Source organism: Sinohyriopsis cumingii, chromosome 10, assembly GCF_028554795.1.
Source record: "Sinohyriopsis cumingii isolate HCF-2022 chromosome 10, ASM2855479v2, whole genome shotgun sequence".
Lineage (NCBI taxonomy): Eukaryota > Metazoa > Mollusca > Bivalvia > Unionida > Unionidae > Sinohyriopsis > Sinohyriopsis cumingii.
The window spans coordinates 16,923,246-16,943,434 of NC_142970.1; the positions used below are offsets into that span (position 1 = coordinate 16,923,246).

The following is a 20,189-nucleotide window of genomic DNA, read 5'->3' on the forward strand; positions in this document are numbered from 1 at the left end:
TTAATACTGGACAGTTTCACTTAGTCAAATGTAATTCACTAAATATTCAACTTCTTCAATATAATCACATAATCCCACAGTACTGATTGTTTAAATCAATGGCTGGGATTGATCACAATTAGCAGTTTAGAAAAGTTTTTGTTGTGACCAGTGTCCTCTCATCCATGAAATCTGAAGGTTTCAGAAATCAGAGATAGATATCCTCTGATCAAAGAGAAAGAAGCTTGTCAGTTGTGGAACATGAGCCAATAGGGCTGCAAGAAATTAGTGACACCTAGCCGTCAAACCTCATCACCTTTCCTTAAATGCATTTTGAGTGTATGGTCATCTATATTACAAGATTATCTCCATAACTGCATCATCAACTTCTTTCTATTCACTGCATGCAGGAAAATAGCCATGCATGAAAGCATACTTGTTATGGATATGGATGGGAGATCAGTAATTCATCTGTTTGGGCAGCATTAAGTTCACTATGACTTGTTTGTGTATATCTACCACCAGTTACCCATTATTTGTCACCTAAAGTAACACCCAGTTGAGTGCTAGAGTTGATGGCCCAATCAGTCAGGTCTGGGAATAGCTAGAGCATTGATGGCCCATACAGCCAGGTATGAGAACAGCTAGAGCATTAATGGCCCATGCAATCAGGTCTGGTAACAGCTAGAGCATTGATGGCCCATGCAGTCAGGCCTGGTAACAGCTAGAGCATTGATGGCCCATGCAGTCAGGTCTGGTAACAGCTAGACCATTAATGGCTCAGTCAGGTCTGGGAACAGCTATAGTATTGATGGCCTGTCAGGTCTGGTAACAGCTAGACCATTAATGGCCCATGAAGTCAGGTCTGGGAACAGCTAGAGCATTGATTGCCCATGCAATCAGGTCTGGGAACAGCAAGAAACAGGTGGGCAGTTTATTTTTCCACTTGTTGCAAATAAATCCACCATCAGTCATCTTAGACCACACTGTGTGAAGCAGTTGGCCTCTCATTTAAACACAGCTGCCTTCCAGAGACTGTATAATTAGTTTCAAATCTTAAAGGTTAACTATCTGAACATTAAAGTCTGTAAGAAGCTGATTTATTTTGTCATAGAGTTATGGTCCCTTATCCCTGCCAACTCTGATCATTAATCCAAGCAGTCACATTCTGTTTCATAGCCGTTAATAAATGTAGTCACATTCTGTTTCATAGCCATTAATCCAAGCAGTCACATTCTGTTTCATAGCCATTAATCCAAGTAGACACATTCTGTTTCATAGCCGTTAATAAATGCAGTCACATTCTGTTTCATAGCCATTAATCCAAGCAGTCACATTCTGTTTCATAGCCGTTAATCCAAGCAGTCACATTCTGTTTCATAGCCATTAATCCCGGCAGTCACATTCTGTTCCATAGCCATTAATCCAAGCAGTCACATTCTGCTTCATAGCCATTAATCCAAGCAGTCACATTCTGTTCCATAGCCATTAAACCAAGCAGTCACATTCTGTTCCACAGCCATTAATCCAAGCAGTCACTTTCTGTTTCATAGCCATTAATCCAAACAGTCACATTCTGTTTCATAGCCATTACTCCCGGCAGTCACATTCTGTTCCATAGCCATTAATCCAAGCAGTCACATTCTGTTTCGTAGCCATTAACCCAAGCAGTCACATTCTGTTTCATAGCCATTAATCCCGGCAGTCACATTCTGTTACATAGCCATTAATCCAAACAGTCACATTCTGTTCCATAGCCATTAATCTGCATTCACATTCTGTTTCATAGCCATTAATCGAAGCAGTCACATTCTGTTTCATAGCCATTAATCCAAGCAGTCACATTCTGTTCCATAGCCATTAATCCAAACAGTCACATTCTGTTCCACAGCCATTAATCTGCAGTCACATTCTGTTTCATAGCCATTAATACAAGCAGTCACATTCTGTTTCATAGCCATTAATACAAGCAGTCACATTCTGTTTCATAGCCATTAATCCAATCAGTCGCATTCTGTTTCATAGCCATTAATAAAAGCAATCACCAGAAGATACAATTCTCCCTACTTAATTTAGATTATAAAATTCTTAGCAAAATTTTAGCCAACAGAATAAAAGAGGCAATGGAAGAAATAATTAATCCCCAACAAACATGTGGTGGGAAAAAAAGTGACATTTTAAATAACACACTTTCAATCAAAACCATTTTTGACTAGATGGAGGAAAATAAAATAGGAGCTGTTTTCATTTTATTTTACCAGGAAAAGCCTTCAATAGGATAGAAATAAATTATATTATAAACGTTGTAAAAAAATTTGATTTTGGCCAAGGTTTTATTAATTGGATTTTGACACTTTATAAAGGCGTAAGCTCCCAAGTTAAAACAAACGGTGCTAAAACTAAGTCTTTTAAAATATCAAGGTCAGTCAGGCAAGGCTGCCCCATATCCATGTTGTTATATGTTTTAGGAATTGAAGCATTACAAAGAGCAATACAACAAGATGACCAAATAAAAGGAATTAAGATACTTAACATGAATACAGAATGTAAAACTTTTCAACCCGTGGATGATTGCTCTCATATTACAACTACCAAATCATCATATTTTCATCTTATCAACTAATATACTAATTTTGGAAAAGCCTCTGGCTCACAAATCAATGCAAATAAAAACAGAAATCCTACTAATTGACAATTGGAAAAATAATTCACATGGACTAACCAATGAGCAAATAAGACACCAAGTAAAAAAAAAAAAGTGCTGAGAATAATTTTAGGAAAGGAGAATAAAATACTTTATTTTGCACAAATTAAAAAGAAATTAGAACATCATAAGGAAATGTGGACAGACAGAAATCTCAGTTTTACACACAAAATTCAAATAGCTAAGTCATACCTTTACAATTCAATATGGTATGAACTTAATGTAATAGACTTTGAAAAAATATACCTGGAAAAATTGGAATCAATAATATTGAAATTTATTTGGAATAAGGTTTATAGAATATCTAAGGACACACTACAAAAACAAAAAAACAGAATTAGGGGGGCAAGGACTTTCCAACTTGATACAAAAACAACAGACTAATATAATGTACCGACTAAATAGTTTAACCCCTAAACCTACCTACTTTTGGCAAAAACTATATATTTACTGGTTAGGAAAATCACTTACTAATAAAATTGATATCCAAAAAATTAAAAATCTAAAAATATCAGTTAAACCCCCCAAATGTACATACAACATAACCTTGACAATTAAAAAAATTTCAATCAAATAAAGATTTATGGCAAACTACTGATAAAAAGATTATAGAAAAACAAATAACAGGCACAACTAATTACAAACCCAACCATATTGAAACCAAAGTAACAAATGTAGATTGGCCAAGTATATGGAAACACTGCAAGGGGATCAAAGAGCCCAACAAACAAGCAAACATATATCTTTATTTACACAATGCGAGGTGGACAGATGAAGAAGCCTACAATAGAAACACGATACCCCACTTATCTAAATGCTTTCTTTGCAAAACTGCAATTGACAGTAAAAATCACATAATACTAAATTGTACACATCTCACCAACCAAAGACAAAAATTAATAAATACAATTATTAGAAAACAAGGTAATTTCAATCCACTTAAGCTACTATACACCAACCAAATTAATGACAAACAATTATACATGGAAACAATAAACTTTATATTTATGGCAATAAATGAGAGAAGGAATAAAAAAGGTTACTAAAACCCTATTAAAAAAACACATTAGAACAGTCTGGATAGCCTAAAGGCTAGTTCAAAAACACCAGACTTACACCATATATGCACTAGGAAATTTAATTATAAAAAAACACATTAGAACAGTTTGGATAGCCTAAAGGCTAGTTTAAAAACACAAGACCTACAATCTCATTTTAGGATGTTTTCCATCACGTCTGCATGATAAAAGATTTCAATCCCTTTCTAGCTGTAAGCTAGAATACAGTTGTAGAACTAGGTGGCAATCATTAGACGAATCACATGTAACACATACTTCTTCCTTCAAGAAAAAGAGGAAAAATACATCTGCAGATTTTTGGAATCCGCCGCTGTAGCCTCTCTTTAATACATGAATTACACATGTATTACAAAAATTTAAATCAACAACCATAAAATAAAACAATCTGACAATTCTTTAAAAAAAAAAAAAAAGCATTATTTTAACGACGGGGTGTGGTGATGGGAATGTGAAAAGTGACACCTTAACAGGACACACACTGGCCTCTCCATTAATAACCAAAAAGAAAATAACAAATACGGCTGAACTTTAGAATTTATTTCAAAATTTTTAACTGTAAAATATGAAGTCTTGTGTACTTCAAATGACTTAAATTTTATAATTCATATGAAAAAAGAAAAATCACGACGGGTCCGCACTGGAGATGTCAACCTTGACACCTAAACAGGACTCTAGCTGCGGGCCCCAAGTGATTTAATGCTAGATACATAGACATCAACAACTCATTATAAACAAAATTGTACAAAATTAGAAGATAGTGGCATAGTAAAATAGTGGGGATGTCATAACCTGACATCTTAAAAGGACCCACGCTGACCCCTCCACAAACAATTCAAAAGAATAGCAAACATGACCTGATTATATAAATCACATAATATTTTAACCTTACACTTTATAGAAAAATTTATCATTGGCTATTAAGAATAAAAAACAAAAAATGTTAATGTTGAAAAAATATGATGGAGATTTCAAGCAGAAAGTTTCAAATAAATATTCTGTTCTTGGACTTTCCACCATAGTATAAACATTCAAAATTTCAACTCAAAATTTTAAATTAAAGTCACTGAATATGTCATTGAATTGAAGACAATAGTCTGGTGTAAAACCACCTGCACCCCTGTGCATTCAGATGCACACCATCTAGGTCCATGTAAACACCATGGAATCCATCCGTCCTACAAAATCTAATTCGGCTACTGGCCGACAAAACTTGACATAACTCCAAATTCACTTGGTGGACCCTCCATCCATACTGAGAATGGGTCATCCCTCATGGATGGAACCCAGGCAATAATGCTCCAATTAAAACACACTGGACACCACGATCCAAAAACTGTCAACTCAATTGCAATAATTGATTCACCACTCTGTTGGGCTCAAGGGCCCCTATGTCATTTTCACCCAGTTTGATAAAAATAATATCCAGCAACAGATCCAAAGTTGTTGGCCATGAAATAAAGCTCACCACTCTTGCCCCCGGGCATCCGTCCATGGTGACCAAAATATTACTTGGCTGGCAACATAACAGAGACAGATTTCAATACCGATTCAATCGGTCAATGAAACTGTGTCCAATAACATGAACATACATTCTCTTTGTAATGAACACAACATAATGTCCAAAATACGACCGGATTTAAACCCACCAATAAAAAGCAAGGATACATCTCATTATCGTTTATGCACCAAGGCACAATATGATAGAAAATTTTATAACAACTGAACAACCAATTTAACATATTTACGTGCTACAGCACAATCAAGTAAAACTTAAAAGGTCTGAAATTTTCCAATGTAATGGAAAATTCCAAATCCAAATGGACAAAATAATATGCTAAGGCATATACAAGTAAAACTTAATTAAGATAGAGTTATTCCTATACAAATATAGAAAAAGTATCCTACCCCCCCTTTTCTATGCTAAGGCATAATTTATTATATATATGCACAACATACACTCACCAAACAGAAAAACTGCTTTTAGACAGTTATTCTTCTTGGGAAGTTTTAGATAGTATATAAACAACTCTTAGATTTGACCTAGCTATGCTGTCTGAAAAATAATGCATGCATACATTACACAAACAAAAGAAGAAAGAAAAACACATACTCCGACAAAATGACTCTAGCAAAGTCACTTTTAAATTAATATAGGGAGAGGGAAGGAAAACTATTCCAGGGCTGTAACTAGCCTTTGGAGTAATTGTACAACCCTAAATCTGAAGCAACAATGGTAGAAATCAAGCCCATTGTCAGCACGGACAAAGGGAAGAAAGTATGCCAATGTCTGCTTCTTTTTGGGATAAATAAAAAAACTCTAATAATCTGAAGGATAAAAAAGAAATCAACCCTGCAACATTTTATATCACATTACTGTTTTTAAACAATAACACCTACAGACCTCTAAGGGTGACAGGGAAAACCCACACCAAAACACACTTTTAGAGATTAACAGGGTGTCACTTCAAAGTTCTAACCAGCTATATATGCTGGGATGGAGCTTAGGAGTGTCAACAGAGCAAGGATAAAACTCAATCCAAATGTAGTCACATGAGATAAAAAGAGGGTTCTGTCTTTACAAGTCAAAGGATTAAAGTCAAACATTCTCAAGAGGCTGTGGAGCTTTACTTGGCACTTATCAAGTTCATGTTTTGAATTTGTGGTTCCGTCAAAAGTATTGTGAAACTGAAAACAGAGTTCTGCCTTTACAAACCATGAGCTTATCAAGCAACGTGTTCTGGCAGAAAACTTGGAAAATATCACTTGGCAATTAAATCTAACATATGGAAAAGAAAACAAATACAAAACTTGTAATGTATCAATCACAGTGTTTATAAAGCAAATCACAAATATTCAAATTAATACATCTTGCTAGCATCTGAATCAAAATAGAAGCAATATTTGGTTCATGATTTTTGTCTGTTGTCTAAAATGTTTGTTCAGGAAAAACAATAACCCAACATAAATGTTTCATTTTCTTCCATCTTGAGAATCTGCAATGCTATGATATATCCAGGAATATTGTTTGATATCTTAATGCTTAAAATTGTTACTATGACAACATTACAAATATTGAGTGGGTGGAAATCTGTATGTGGTCCATGATAAGGAGTACTTACAACTCCCTGTTCTTTGACAGCTGACGTCTTCTCAGTAACAGGCTGTTTTCTTTCATCACTCACCAGAACTTCAGGAACTCTGTGCTCTCCTACACAAAAACAGAACAAACTGTCAGCTTATTGATAGGGACAATTTAAATGGAGATACTAAAATATGAATAAACAAGTCTGCAGTCAAATTAGTTTGTGAAATATGAATATTTAAATTATGTTCCTTTCTAACGGAATATCAAGTCAAAGTTTCCTCATACACGTAATAATTGTGGAGTACCACAGGGCTCTATCCTTGGACCTCTGTTATTCATTCTATTTATCAATGATTTACCTCTTAAGATTGGAATTTCAATTTCATCCACTGACTTCTAAGCAAATGATACTACACTGTCTTGGATTGGTAAAACCAAAATGATACTTCAAAATAACTTACAAAATGCTCTCAACAGACTTCAAGTATGGTGCAAGGAAAACAGTATGATAATAAATACAGAAAATAACGAAAGCTTTACTAGTTACAACACAACAAAAATGAGCAAGGCTAGAGAGGGACAAACTCCAGGTTCTATTTGACAGTGTGAGCCTTAATATGACCTCTCAAGACATAACTCTTGGTGTATTCATAGATAACAATCTTACTTGGTCTATTCACGTTTTTCAAAAAAGGTTAATTCTTATCTTTGGCTACTGTGGAAAATAAAAAAAAAACATACATTCCACTTAGTATAGGGCCATCTTTTATAAAAGTTATATTCAGCCATATCTGGACTACTGTAATGTAATTTGGGGTAATACCTCTAATTCAAACATAACAACACTCTTATGACTCCAAAAGAGGGCTTGCCATTTAATTCTAGATCAACGTATAGATAATTTTCAGGATGCAGTGAATAATATAAAAGTAACTTTAACAATACATGAAAAAATATTTCTTAGAAAGGCCAAATTGATGTATAAAGTATCTAGAAAAGCAATTCCTGTCTATCTAAGCAATATCTTTCACCAAAGTGATGCTGATGGTACTCCAAATTTAAGGTCCATAAGAAGTAAAAATTACAGTATACCAAGGCCAAAGAAGGAATAGTTTAAAAAAAAGTTTTCAATATACTGGTCCACCGGTATGGAACAACATTCCCAGTGACATAAGGCAGGCTCCTAGCATTTCTTCTTTTCCTAATCAATGTCTTAAATAAATGAAATCTTTAGAAAATTGAACAGTTCTAGTACAAAAAATACCGCCTGCTTTTCTGTAATTTTACATCATTTTCATAGTTGAAATTTTCAATGCAGGATGATATTATGTTTCCACAGATCCCTGTGCATGTGTTCCAAGCCTGATAATTGGTATTTTAAAATTCCTTAATTATTTAGTGTCAAGCCAGATTCTTCACATCATGTTGTATATGCTGTGCATATTGTACATAATTATTACTGCGTTTGTATGGGAAAATATAAACTTGTTTTGTCGGATGGATATAATGCACTCCCAAGGTCATGCAGTACTTACATCTGAAAATCTTGTTCATATTTTCCCATAAAAATGCAGTAACCTATAAATATTGTATAGAATTTCCAGAATAATTTTCCTAATTGCAAAGTCAGTCACGTGATCGGAGTATTCTAATAATTATGTCCATCTGTATATCAACAATTCGCTTTATGTGGCTTAATCGATTTTGGGAGGCTCTTTAAAACAAATTCTACACTTCTTTTATATCATTCGAAACTTGAAAGTGATTTTCAGTTTTCTCTGTCATCATTTATATGTTTATTTTGACGAAGTCTGAAATTGGGCAACATGCAGGTATAGAATTATCCCCTCCATACCTATGACACTAAGATCAGGAACATATATATATATGCACATGACACTTGAATCAAGCGATATGCTATGCATATGAATACCTCTTCAATGCACATGATATCAGGATTGGGCAACTGGGTAGGCACATAAACACCCCACTCTCTACATGTACCATGATGATTGGACAACAGGTTTGGCATTATACATATCCTGTATATACACATGATACTAAAATATGAAACATACTAGGAATATCAATATCTATGCCTGCATACGACACTAAGACTGGACAACAGGTAAGCATATATACACTCCATCCTATATATGAATCTAGAGTGCTATGAATATAAATATGCTATGCCAGCACAGGACATTAGGACTGGGCAACAGGTAGGCATATAAACACTCCCTCACCTACATGCATGACACTAGGATGATATATATATATATATATATATATATATATATATATATATATATATATATATATATGCTCTGTCTGCACCATGACACAAACACTGAGCAACAGGTTAGGCATATAAACACCCCCTCTCCTATAAGTTAATCTGACTGAGCATGATGCTGGACATGAAAGCTATAAACATGCTACTGAAGGACATCACATTAATGCTGATATTCAATTACACATGCAAATACAGTATAACTGTAATTAATTAATTAATTATACCAATTGCATTGTATTTGAACCCAAGTCTGCTACATGTATCTATGACTGGTTCCTCTGTTCATAGGATATATGTCACCTGCATATATACCTGGTGTAAAAGTGCAACATAGAGTCTGGGCTAATGGATATTTATTGGATATTAGTGTCGGTGCATTTTACTGCGGGAACATGACAAACATGATAAACATAAGATGCAGTGACTGACAATAAAAAAAGATAACTGTAGTTTTTGAATTCTCAATTTCATTTGCTGTATATCTATGTAATCTGTTCCACATTTACCCCACTCCGGTAACCACACTGGTGGCCAAGTGGTCTAATGCTCTCACCTTTATAGATGACTCTCACATCTGCATGAACTGGTCTCAGTGTGAAAAAGCTTGTTGGTAGCATACCAGGTTATTCCTCCACCAAATATACTGGCCAGCAAGTATATACTATCATTACTGAAAAATAGTGTTAAAACCCACAAGCCAAACCAATCATGTCTTCCTCTAACCCGAACCCCCAGGTCCTGTACTAGGTTATGTTACAAAGCAGGTTAGCATGAAACAGAGGGTGATTAAAAGCCAAAGGGTGCATAAGAAAGTAAAAAGCAAGCATGTTGTAAAATGCATATAATTAGCATGGTGTTTATTTTAGATGCAGAAGTGCTTAAAAAAATGAATCTGATGCAAACAAAACCCAATTTATAGTATACATTGTGAGATTTGCTAATTCGTGTACAACCAATGATATATTTAACATAAAACACACGCTAATCTTTTAATAAAGCAAAATGAATACATGTTTTAAATATCAACATGTGTATCATATTGGCAGACAAAAATCAAGTCACACTCTTTAGTTGTATCATATTGGCAGACAAAAATCAAGTCACTCTCTTTAGGAATGTATATACAGAAATATTGTGCAGCATTTCTTTCCAAAAGGTTTGTCCCAACCAGGCACTGTAAAATAATTTCCAATGGTTGAGTGATAGATAACATATAACTCTCTGCAAAAAGTAAATTGTGGAGTTTACTACAAGAGCAAATGTGCTTCAGTTGCTTACACCAGTCTAGATTTGTATCAACAAAATAACTTGCTAAAATGTCAGGTTAGCCAAACCAAAATGGCAAGCTTATTTTAAGATAGCGGCAAGCATGCAATACAACTTTACCGCAAACTCAGACTTGAAACTGCAGCAAGCTTGCAGAAGCTTAATTTGTTAATTTTAAGCTTGCACAATCTTACTAATTACAAGCTTGCATAATCTTACTAATTACAAGCTTGCATAATCTTACTAATTACAAGCTTGCATAATCTTACTAATTACAAGCTTGCACAATCTTACTAATTACAAGCTTGCATAATCTTACTAATTACAAGCTTGCACAATCTTACTAATTACAACCTTGCATAATCTTACTAATTACAAGCTTGCATAATCTTACTAATTACAAGCTTGTACAATCTTACTAATTACAAGCTTGCACAATCTTACTAATTACAAGCTTGCATAATCTTACTAATTACAAGGTTGCACAATCTTACTAATTACAAGCTTGCATAATCTTACTAATTACAAGCTTGCATAATCTTACTAATTCCAAGCTTGCACAATCTTACTAATTACAAGCTGGTACAATCTAACTAATTACAAGCTGCACAACCTTACTAATTACAAGCTTGCACAATCTTACTAATTACAAGCTTGCATAATCTTACTAATTACAACCTTATGCAAGCTTGCAAACAAAGCTGGCCTATCTAGATGTATCATAAGAACTGATATGGCATCAAATGAATTATTCTATACATGGTCACATACATCCCTATTCTAAATCTTGATGTCCACAAAATTATCAGTAATATCACATATTAAAATGAAAATGTCAATACATGGTGTACATTAATTAGCATGAGATCTTTCTGTCACAATGAAAGAAAGAATACAGTCATCAAATCATTTAATCAGAGAAAAATAAGAACATGTGAATGGGATGTGTGGGGAAACTCTCTACATTTTTGTTCTGTATTGCTTTTTAAATGTCTTTACTAATTCACTTACATATAGAAATCCATTTGGGGGAAGGATAGTGTCAAATGGTTAGGTTCTCTCTCTCTCTCCTGTCAAAATCATCTCTCTCTCTCTCATCTGTCAAAATGATACACTATTAGCTGAAGAGCAAGAATGTTAGCCATTTGAATACACTGAATCACCTCTTCTAAACAAAATCCTCTCAGTATAAAATTATGCATCCTCCTCTACTTCTGGTATGATTCAGGTATCATCCATTGAAAATGATTACAGCCACATTGTACTATGTAACCAGGAACAATATTGACTATTTACCTCCTTGGCAAAAGACATTTCATTTTTAGTTCAACATTCAAAAATCACTTAACATGTCAAAGAAACATCTGTGTTATTCAAGATCATCCTTTAAGGAGATCATAAGTTTTAGCTTTGCCATCCATTTTGAAATGGTCAAGACAAATGTCAAATTAATGTCTGGTACTTTCGAGGTTTAAACACAAAAAATGCATTGAAACTTGATACTGTAAGGCATTTTGAAATATAATAACTGCCATCTTCTTTGGGAATGAAAGAAATTAGATGTACAATGGTTCAATCTGATATGTGAGAGGAATAAAAAGATCACAAGAATAATGTAAATATGATTAACAAGCATGTGTAATTTTATAATCTCGTGACCCTATTGTCGATAAGTGACAGCACTGCACTGATTACGGTATTGCAGTTTGGCAACCACATCAGTAAATGATAATGATCTTTATAGTTGTCATCTCAAGGATTGTTAAAGATACATTATAAAGTCATTATTGGACGCATTTAAATTGTAAACGTGAAACTGCACTTCCGCCCCACCGTCGCGTAGCTTAATTAGCACGAGATCGTAAATGCAAAATACAACACACTCTTTAAGTTTACTCACCAACATGATAACTCCATGATTTCAAATTATTTTTGGTTCTAGAATCGGTTGCTGCATATATATTGGTTCTGCTTACAATGAAATTTCCCAAATTAATTAGCTACATTTAAGACGGTTCAATCTTGAAAATTCCACCTACTTTAAACACAAGACTACCATGGTCATTTTGTGTTTCTTGTGCCTCAAATATTTTGTGCACATATCTGCAAATTCGTAAACCAGTCTCCTGACTAAAATAAGGGAAGTAACTGCCATTAGGCCTCGGTACTGAATCAAGTCTCTGTCATGGAAAACTCGCATTAAATCTTGCATGCCTTTTATTACCTGAATTCTTTCTACAAAAAAAATCAAAATTCACAAAGATCAATTATTTATTGAATGCTGGCAGAATGGGATGGATCTATACACAACTGTATGTATTTTAATTTTTATGTAGTGTCTAAATAACTGACAAAATTATTTTTTTCTTTTGGCAGCAGACTGTCATTGAAACAGATATAGATCCATTCTTTCAAAAACTTAAGTAATCATTACAAAACTACAGAAAAACTAGTTGATGGTGCATACATTGTCGGTATAAGGCATCTACAAGCACATGAAAATTTTGTACAGGATGAGTTATTCACAAATTCCATATGGATTATTCACAAATTCCATATGGAATTTTAATTTTATTCCTTATGGACAACCTACATATCTCATGAACTAATTTGCATATTCCATGAGATTTTCCATACAGAGTATGTAAGGAATCCTTAACATTTCCATATGGATATACTGAAATCCATAAGAGTACTTCAGCAACAGAATAAAAATGTCCAAATGGATATCTCTGTAAAAGTACGTGTGGATTCCGTATCCAATCCATGTGGAAAATTTCATATGGGTTCCCACATCTGTTGCACTTCTGTGGTGGATACAGCCTTTGTACCATTATTTTGTTAAAAATCGATACAAAAAGATGGTTGCCTTTATTTTCTGTAGCTCTGTCATCTCAATCTCCAGTATTCTTATCCCATTTAGAACTGGGCCTAATGGGCGGGTGCCCATTCTGGCTTTGGTCACCTTTATGTTAAATTTTCTATCAAATCTCTCCACTATTGCTTGCAGAGGTATTTCTAGAGTTTTGTCTGATAAATGTAGCTCGTTGGTCTGTTTTATTTATTTTTCTTAATGCTGGTGACAGTTTCTTGATGTTTACTGTCTCTCTTCCAATGATTAATTCTCTGAATGGCTGGTTCCCTTTAGGTCTTAGTATCTAGCCTTGAAAGCACTTCCTCTTGAGGGATTGAGTTAGGCTTACAAAATCTGTATTCATTATTTGTAGCGATGTCATCACTGAGACCACTCCCAGTCTTCTTTCCATTTCTTGTGTATCTTCCTTGTAGGCACATTCAAGAAAGGATCCTTCCTCTGTCTCTATTTTCCTTGTCTTGAAATATTTTTCTAACTCTGATTTTTTGTATGCAGCAGCCATTTTGATTTTCTTCTTTCAGCTTGTGAGCTCGTTCACTTTTCTTCTTTGGATTATTTTGATTATATATTGTTTGTAGTATTTTTTCTTCAAATATTCATCAGATTGTTGCACAAACATTCCAAAAATGTAGTTGCTTTGCCTATGTAACAAGAATGAGTTTCAGAAGTGTAAGACTTTTAGGCTGTTTTTATACCTGTATTCATGTGTTCTTGTTTATAATAAGAATAACATGCCTTGCCTCTGTAACACAAATTATATTGAAAAATTATTTGCATAATAATGAAATTAATAGAAATAAATTAGTAGTTATACAATAAATAACTGTTATAATATAATTTCATTAAACATAACTATTTATAACCAAGTTATTAAAAGTATTATGATAATGATTTTATCACTTTTTCATCCTTTATGTTTATTATATAAGTTTGAATAATATTTAATTCTTTTTAAATAATGGTACCAAGGGACATAACTCAAATTTCACTTTAGCATTTGTTTTTGAGGGTTGTTAGTGTTTTAGGGTTTAACACCATTGTTCAGCACAAGATAGACAATACATGGTGGCCAGTATCAATGGTAGTGTAAAAACCTGAGAAAACCCCAGAAACAACCACTGACTCACAAGAAACTACTGACAAGCTTTCTCGCATACCCACACTGGTTGAATGCGAGACTTGAACCATTGCAGACAGTGGTTTGTAATGACAAGTGCTTTAGATCACTTGGCCACTCATGGCCCCAGGTGGTTTGTAGAAACACATTTTGTATTTAAAAACTGGATACTGACGCAGCAATTAAACAATTAAAAACTTTGAAATTTACATGATTATCTTTATTATTTTAACAATTAAAAATATAAATAAATACATTATACATAATAATATAAAGTAATCAAACTATTTATCTTTATTTCTTCATAAAGTTCTATCAATCAAAAGCAAATCTTGATTCCCTAAATTTCCATTTATGATTAACACAGCTAATATCCTAATATGAAAACATAGATCAGCATACATGTGCTTTAGTAATCTTATCAATTGGCATTTTGATAAATCCTCCAAGGATTTTTCACAAGAACCACATTGACAAAAATAGCTCAGCAATATTATACCCAACCCCCACCCCACTTATATCCAATCTAACAGTAATATTCACAAACATTTCACTGAAATTCAAGTGGACATCACAACATAGTATGGACAACACTCCCACTTAAATTCAAATGGACAGTACAACATATATGGGCATTCTTATACATGTAGTTTTGACATAACAAATATTGATGAATGGATGATAGGCAGAGTACAATACACAAAGGACGCATGGTCAGAACATAAGCTTGCCTGGCCTTTAGCAATGTGATCTATGGTTAAAAAAAGCTTTTAAAACAAAACTACTATCTCATGCAACCCTTACCTTGACTGTGCTGTTTGGCAAGTTTCTTTTGGGAGCGACCAAGACCCAAAGAATGCATCAACCTACGTATCAACCCTTCTGAAAAAATTAAACACAATTAGGTTGGACTGTTTCTTAAACACAACTAGATTGGACTGTCTCTTAAATACAAAACTTAACTAGATTTAGTATATGCAGTTGATTGCTGCCAGAGATAGATACCAAAACAATTTCTGGCTATGACAAAATATATAAACAATTTTCAAATATCCTTAACCGATTAAAAGAAAATAAGAATAACTCATATAACAAGTTAATTTTCAACATCTATATACAAACACACATTTTGTATGGGAAAAAGAAATAGATAAGTCTCTCAAAGACGGGACAGACTGTGGCATGGAGACATGCAGCTACGTACAGGTGTTTTAGTCAGCTGTAAAATTCCCCATTTTCTTGAGTGAACGTCTGTATTATTTTACCTAATTTGATGCAAATCCTTAACATCTGTATTATTTTACCTAATTTGATGCAGATCCTTAACATCTGTATTATTTTACCTAATTTGATGCAAATCCTTAATATCTATGTTATTTTACCTAATTTGATGCAAATCCTTAATATCTGTATTATTTTACCTAATTTGATGCAAATCCTTAATATCTATGTTATTTTACCTAATTTGATGCAAATCCTTAACATCTGTATTATTTTACATAATTTGATGCAAATCCTTAATGTCTGTATTATTTTACCTAATTTGATGCAAATCCTTAATATCTGTATTATTTTACCTAATTTGATGCAAATCCTTAATATCTATGTTATTTTACCTAATTTGATGCAGATCCTTAAGATCTATATTTTACCTAATTTGATGCAAATCCTTAAGATCTGTATTATTTTACCTAATATGATGCAAATCCTTAATATCTGTGTGAATGTTTATGTATGTTACCTAGATGTACATTAAATTCCATCCCTATGAAATATAACGTATTTATCTTTCTCAGACAGCTGATGTAATTTTCTATTTTACTACTGACACATTTTTACTCCTAAAATAAAAATATCTAGTTCATCTAGTTCATAGGTAATGATTTCCCTAATAGATTGGAGTGAGTGACGTACACTTACCTGACAATCTTGATATAGGTAATGATTTTCCTAATACATTGGAGTGTGTAAGGTACATTTACCTGACAATCTTGATATAGGTAATGATTTCCCTAATACACTGAAGTGTGTAAGTCCATTTACCTGACAATCCTCATATAGGTAATGATTTTCCTAATACATTGGAGTGTGTGAAGTACATTTACCTCACTATCTTGATACAAAAATAGCAGTGTGAAAGACCATGAAACCTAAAAGATTGGCTTAAAGGTAGGAAAGGTCTTGACTGGAGATGTAGCACAAGATGAAAATTCTGAACATATTAAAAGTCTAAAGGGACAAATTTTATGAGCTCTAGTTAGTTGTAACTGTTGTACGTCATCTAAAGGGACAAATTTTATGAGTTCTATTTAGTTGTAACTGTTGTCCATCATCTAAAGGGACAAATTTTATGAGCTCTATTTAGTTGTAACTGTTGTACATCATCTAAAGGGACACATTTTATGAGTTCTATTTAGTTGTAACTGTTGTACGTCATCTAAAGGGACAAATTTTATGAGCTCTATTTAGTTGTAACTGTTGTACGTCATCTAAAGGGACAAATTTTATGAGTTCTATTTAGTTGTAACTGTTGTACGTCATCTAAAGGGACAAATTTTATGAGCTCTATTTAGTTGTAACTGTTGTACGTCATCTAAAGGGACAAATTTTATGAGCTCTATTTAGTTGTAACTGTTGTACATCATCTAAAGGGACAAATTTTATGAGCTCTATTTAGTTGTAACTGTTGTACGTCATCTAAAGGGACAAATTTTATGAGTTCTATTTAGTTGTAACTGTTGTACGTCATCTAAAGGGACAAATTTTATGAGCTCTATTTAGTTGTAACTGTTGTATGTCATTTTCGTTTACAGGTTGAAGTTGTCGTGTGTTATACTAAATATCTCTTACAATGTTAAATTCTGTAAAATGGTTCAGTCTGTTGTAAATGAACTTTTAAGTTTGTTATAATTTTTCTAAGAGAGCAGATTGTGTATTAATATGATTTACAATACCATAGGGACTATGCAGTTGTTACATATATTCTTTAAGCAGCGGAATAATTCATTTAGTATCTTCATTTCAAACAAATTATTCATTTATTAGATAAAATCATGAGCAGTGTCTAAACAAATTTATTATTCATTTGTGTAAATCAAAATGAATTTAATTTTTAAAAATATTTCCAGATTGAACCAATATAAAGTTTTAGTATTTCATCACTGCTGTAATAATTAGGAAAGACAGAAAAATCATATTAAGTCATTAATACAGTTTATACAATTTACTACATGTACATTGTACTTAGAAAACATTTTATGAAATTAAACTTCACCATCTGTCTAAGAGTTCACTCGAAACTTATGAAATTGTCCTTTAATTTTGCTAACTTCGCCAATAGCTGCAAAAACCTGACACTTCTTTAGGTTTCCCACCTTATAGTATATAATGTGATATTGTCAAAATCACTTGTCAGAAATGTATTTGTTTTATTATTCACGTATTTTTCCCTGCAGAAAATAATTAAAAAATGTATCTATTATAACATGCGTCACTGAAAAGGCACTAATGGAAGTGATACAAAACCACTTACTTATCTGTAATTTCCGACGTGTGCGAAAATTCGTATAATTACACAAACCAGCCGCTCTGTCTATTTATATTGCTAGACATGAACGTGCAATTTCCGAATTGTTGCTTTATTCCAATTTGGAGCGTTATAAATGCAATAAAACTAACACGTAATAATTAAAAAAAAAAAAAAAAATCATAAAACCTTATATAGAACAATTGAATACATCAAACGGCCATCTTTGTAATCTATATTTAACCAGACTGAATGGCACGCGCTTGGAATGAAAGCGACACCTGGTGGATACACTCGGTATAAAATGTCGTCGTCCTTTTCAATCGTTGATAAATTATGTCTATAAAATGTGCTATTTTTATTTACATATAAATAAATATATTATAAATAAATAGTATAAATACATGTAAATCACTTAACAATATCAAAGTGAACTTAATGTAAATTGTATAACAACAAATACTATTTATTTATGTGTAACTTCATATCAACATGACAACTATGCGTGGAGAAACTGTCATGTTGACATTTAAATTTAAAATGAAATCTTTGAGAATTTTCAATAAATGAAGTTTGTAATTTTATTTGTGACGTCATTTAAAGTTTTTTTTATGTCAATAAAATATAAGAAATATGAATTACCTTGATACACGGGTTGGAATACACTAATGTCAGTACTCCCCAAGCGTGTGGCATACAGACGTCCATTGTCCCAGAATATGGCTTGGAGTCCAATTCCCTGTGTGAAAATGGCGACAAGTTGACATGAAGCTGTAAGTTGATGAATACAGGAACCATTGAGTCCATTGTTACATACGAAAATATTCCCGTCTTCATCTATAACGATTGATGTCGGGAATTGTAGACGTTGATGTTTGTATGTATATTTACACTGACTGGGATTCAAAATGTCGAATCCATATACACCATTATCAGGGGATTCATAACCAGCAAGACACGCGACATAAATAATGTTGTCTTTTGTTGTCACTCTACTCAAACTCCATCTGTCCCCTTCACAAATCCGGTGAATTGTGTCAACATGTCCGTCTTTAAGTGACACAATACACCAGTACATCGTGCCCTGTCTAGCACCACTGACAACAAGACTATCATTGAATCTGACAACACCATGATATCCATCCATTACTCCCTCTAGATGTAAAGTCCTGGTCGTTTTAATATCAGGTGACATGTCTGTAGTATTAATGGCCATCATTTTTATCAGACCGTTTAAATGAAGGACACAAATTGTCATGGCGTCTATCAGACACATGTCACGTGGTACTGACTCCGGTCTGTCTGACGATGCCAGGAATTTTCCATCATGGAGTCGATGTATCTGGACTTTCCTCGTAATGAAGTCTAGGACGACTATCTTGTCTTGGCAGACGACAATAGAGTTGTACCAGGGAAACTCGACGGCTGTGGAAATAAAGTGATATAAACATAAATACACATCTACACACAAATATTAAACATATATAATTATGTTAAATTATGAAATAACTTGTACATTTGCAGTGTGTAGGTATTAATACATTAATAATAATTTAAATAATTATATTTATGACTTTAAAATGTAACTCCTGTTAAATTTATTATACTTGTTCTATTGTTCTAAATTTAGCTCTCACAAAAATGCAATGGTCGTGGTGGTTGTCGTAGTATATTTACTAAATTTGCATATGTATATTTATATTAAAATACTAAATTAACTTGTATATTTACGTGATAAAAACATTAAAATAATGCATATTATAAACGTTGGCGCACATCTACACAAAAATACCATACATGTAAAATTTAAATACTAAATAACTGACCATTACAATCGTCGTAATGGCGTCATCATTTTATTATTATTACAAGAGAGATTTACAGCAGACATCACACAGACCCAGTAATCACACTATTATAGTTCTGTACAGTATTTTAGTAAACTGAAGATACCAACAATAGCGTGTTAACAGGTTCTGTGTGGAAACTGCTATCGTCTCTCACTTTTAATCATGTTACGTACGTGCGTACGTTCGTGTGTATTACTCGTATACTCCTCCAAAAAATGGACAAGACAAATTAAGACATGGAGTCCATTCTTACATTAAATAACTCAGTGTCATCCCTTGAAAGTTATGGAGTGAAAGTCTTCATCCCACTACCACGTAATAACTGGACACAAAACATGGGTATAAACCAAAAAGGGAGGGGGGGTACATTTTTAAAAATAAAAAACGGGATTTTAGTCAAAACAAGGAAATA

General features: G+C 33.3%; 1 protein-coding gene across 1 annotated transcript in view; it reads right to left on the reverse strand.

Annotated features, from left to right (window-relative positions):
* The window catches only part of LOC149789658 (uncharacterized), a 45,086-nt gene that overhangs the window by 10,349 nt on the left and 14,548 nt on the right, over positions 1-20,189 (reverse strand). The window contains exons 2-4 of the mRNA XM_089973088.1: positions 18,570-19,352; positions 15,206-15,283; positions 6,882-6,970 (exon numbers count right to left, since the gene is read on the reverse strand). Of these exons, the coding sequence (XP_089829214.1) occupies positions 6,882-6,970; positions 15,206-15,283; positions 18,570-19,352 (950 nt within the window). The remainder of the gene's footprint in view (positions 1-6,881; positions 6,971-15,205; positions 15,284-18,569; positions 19,353-20,189) is intronic.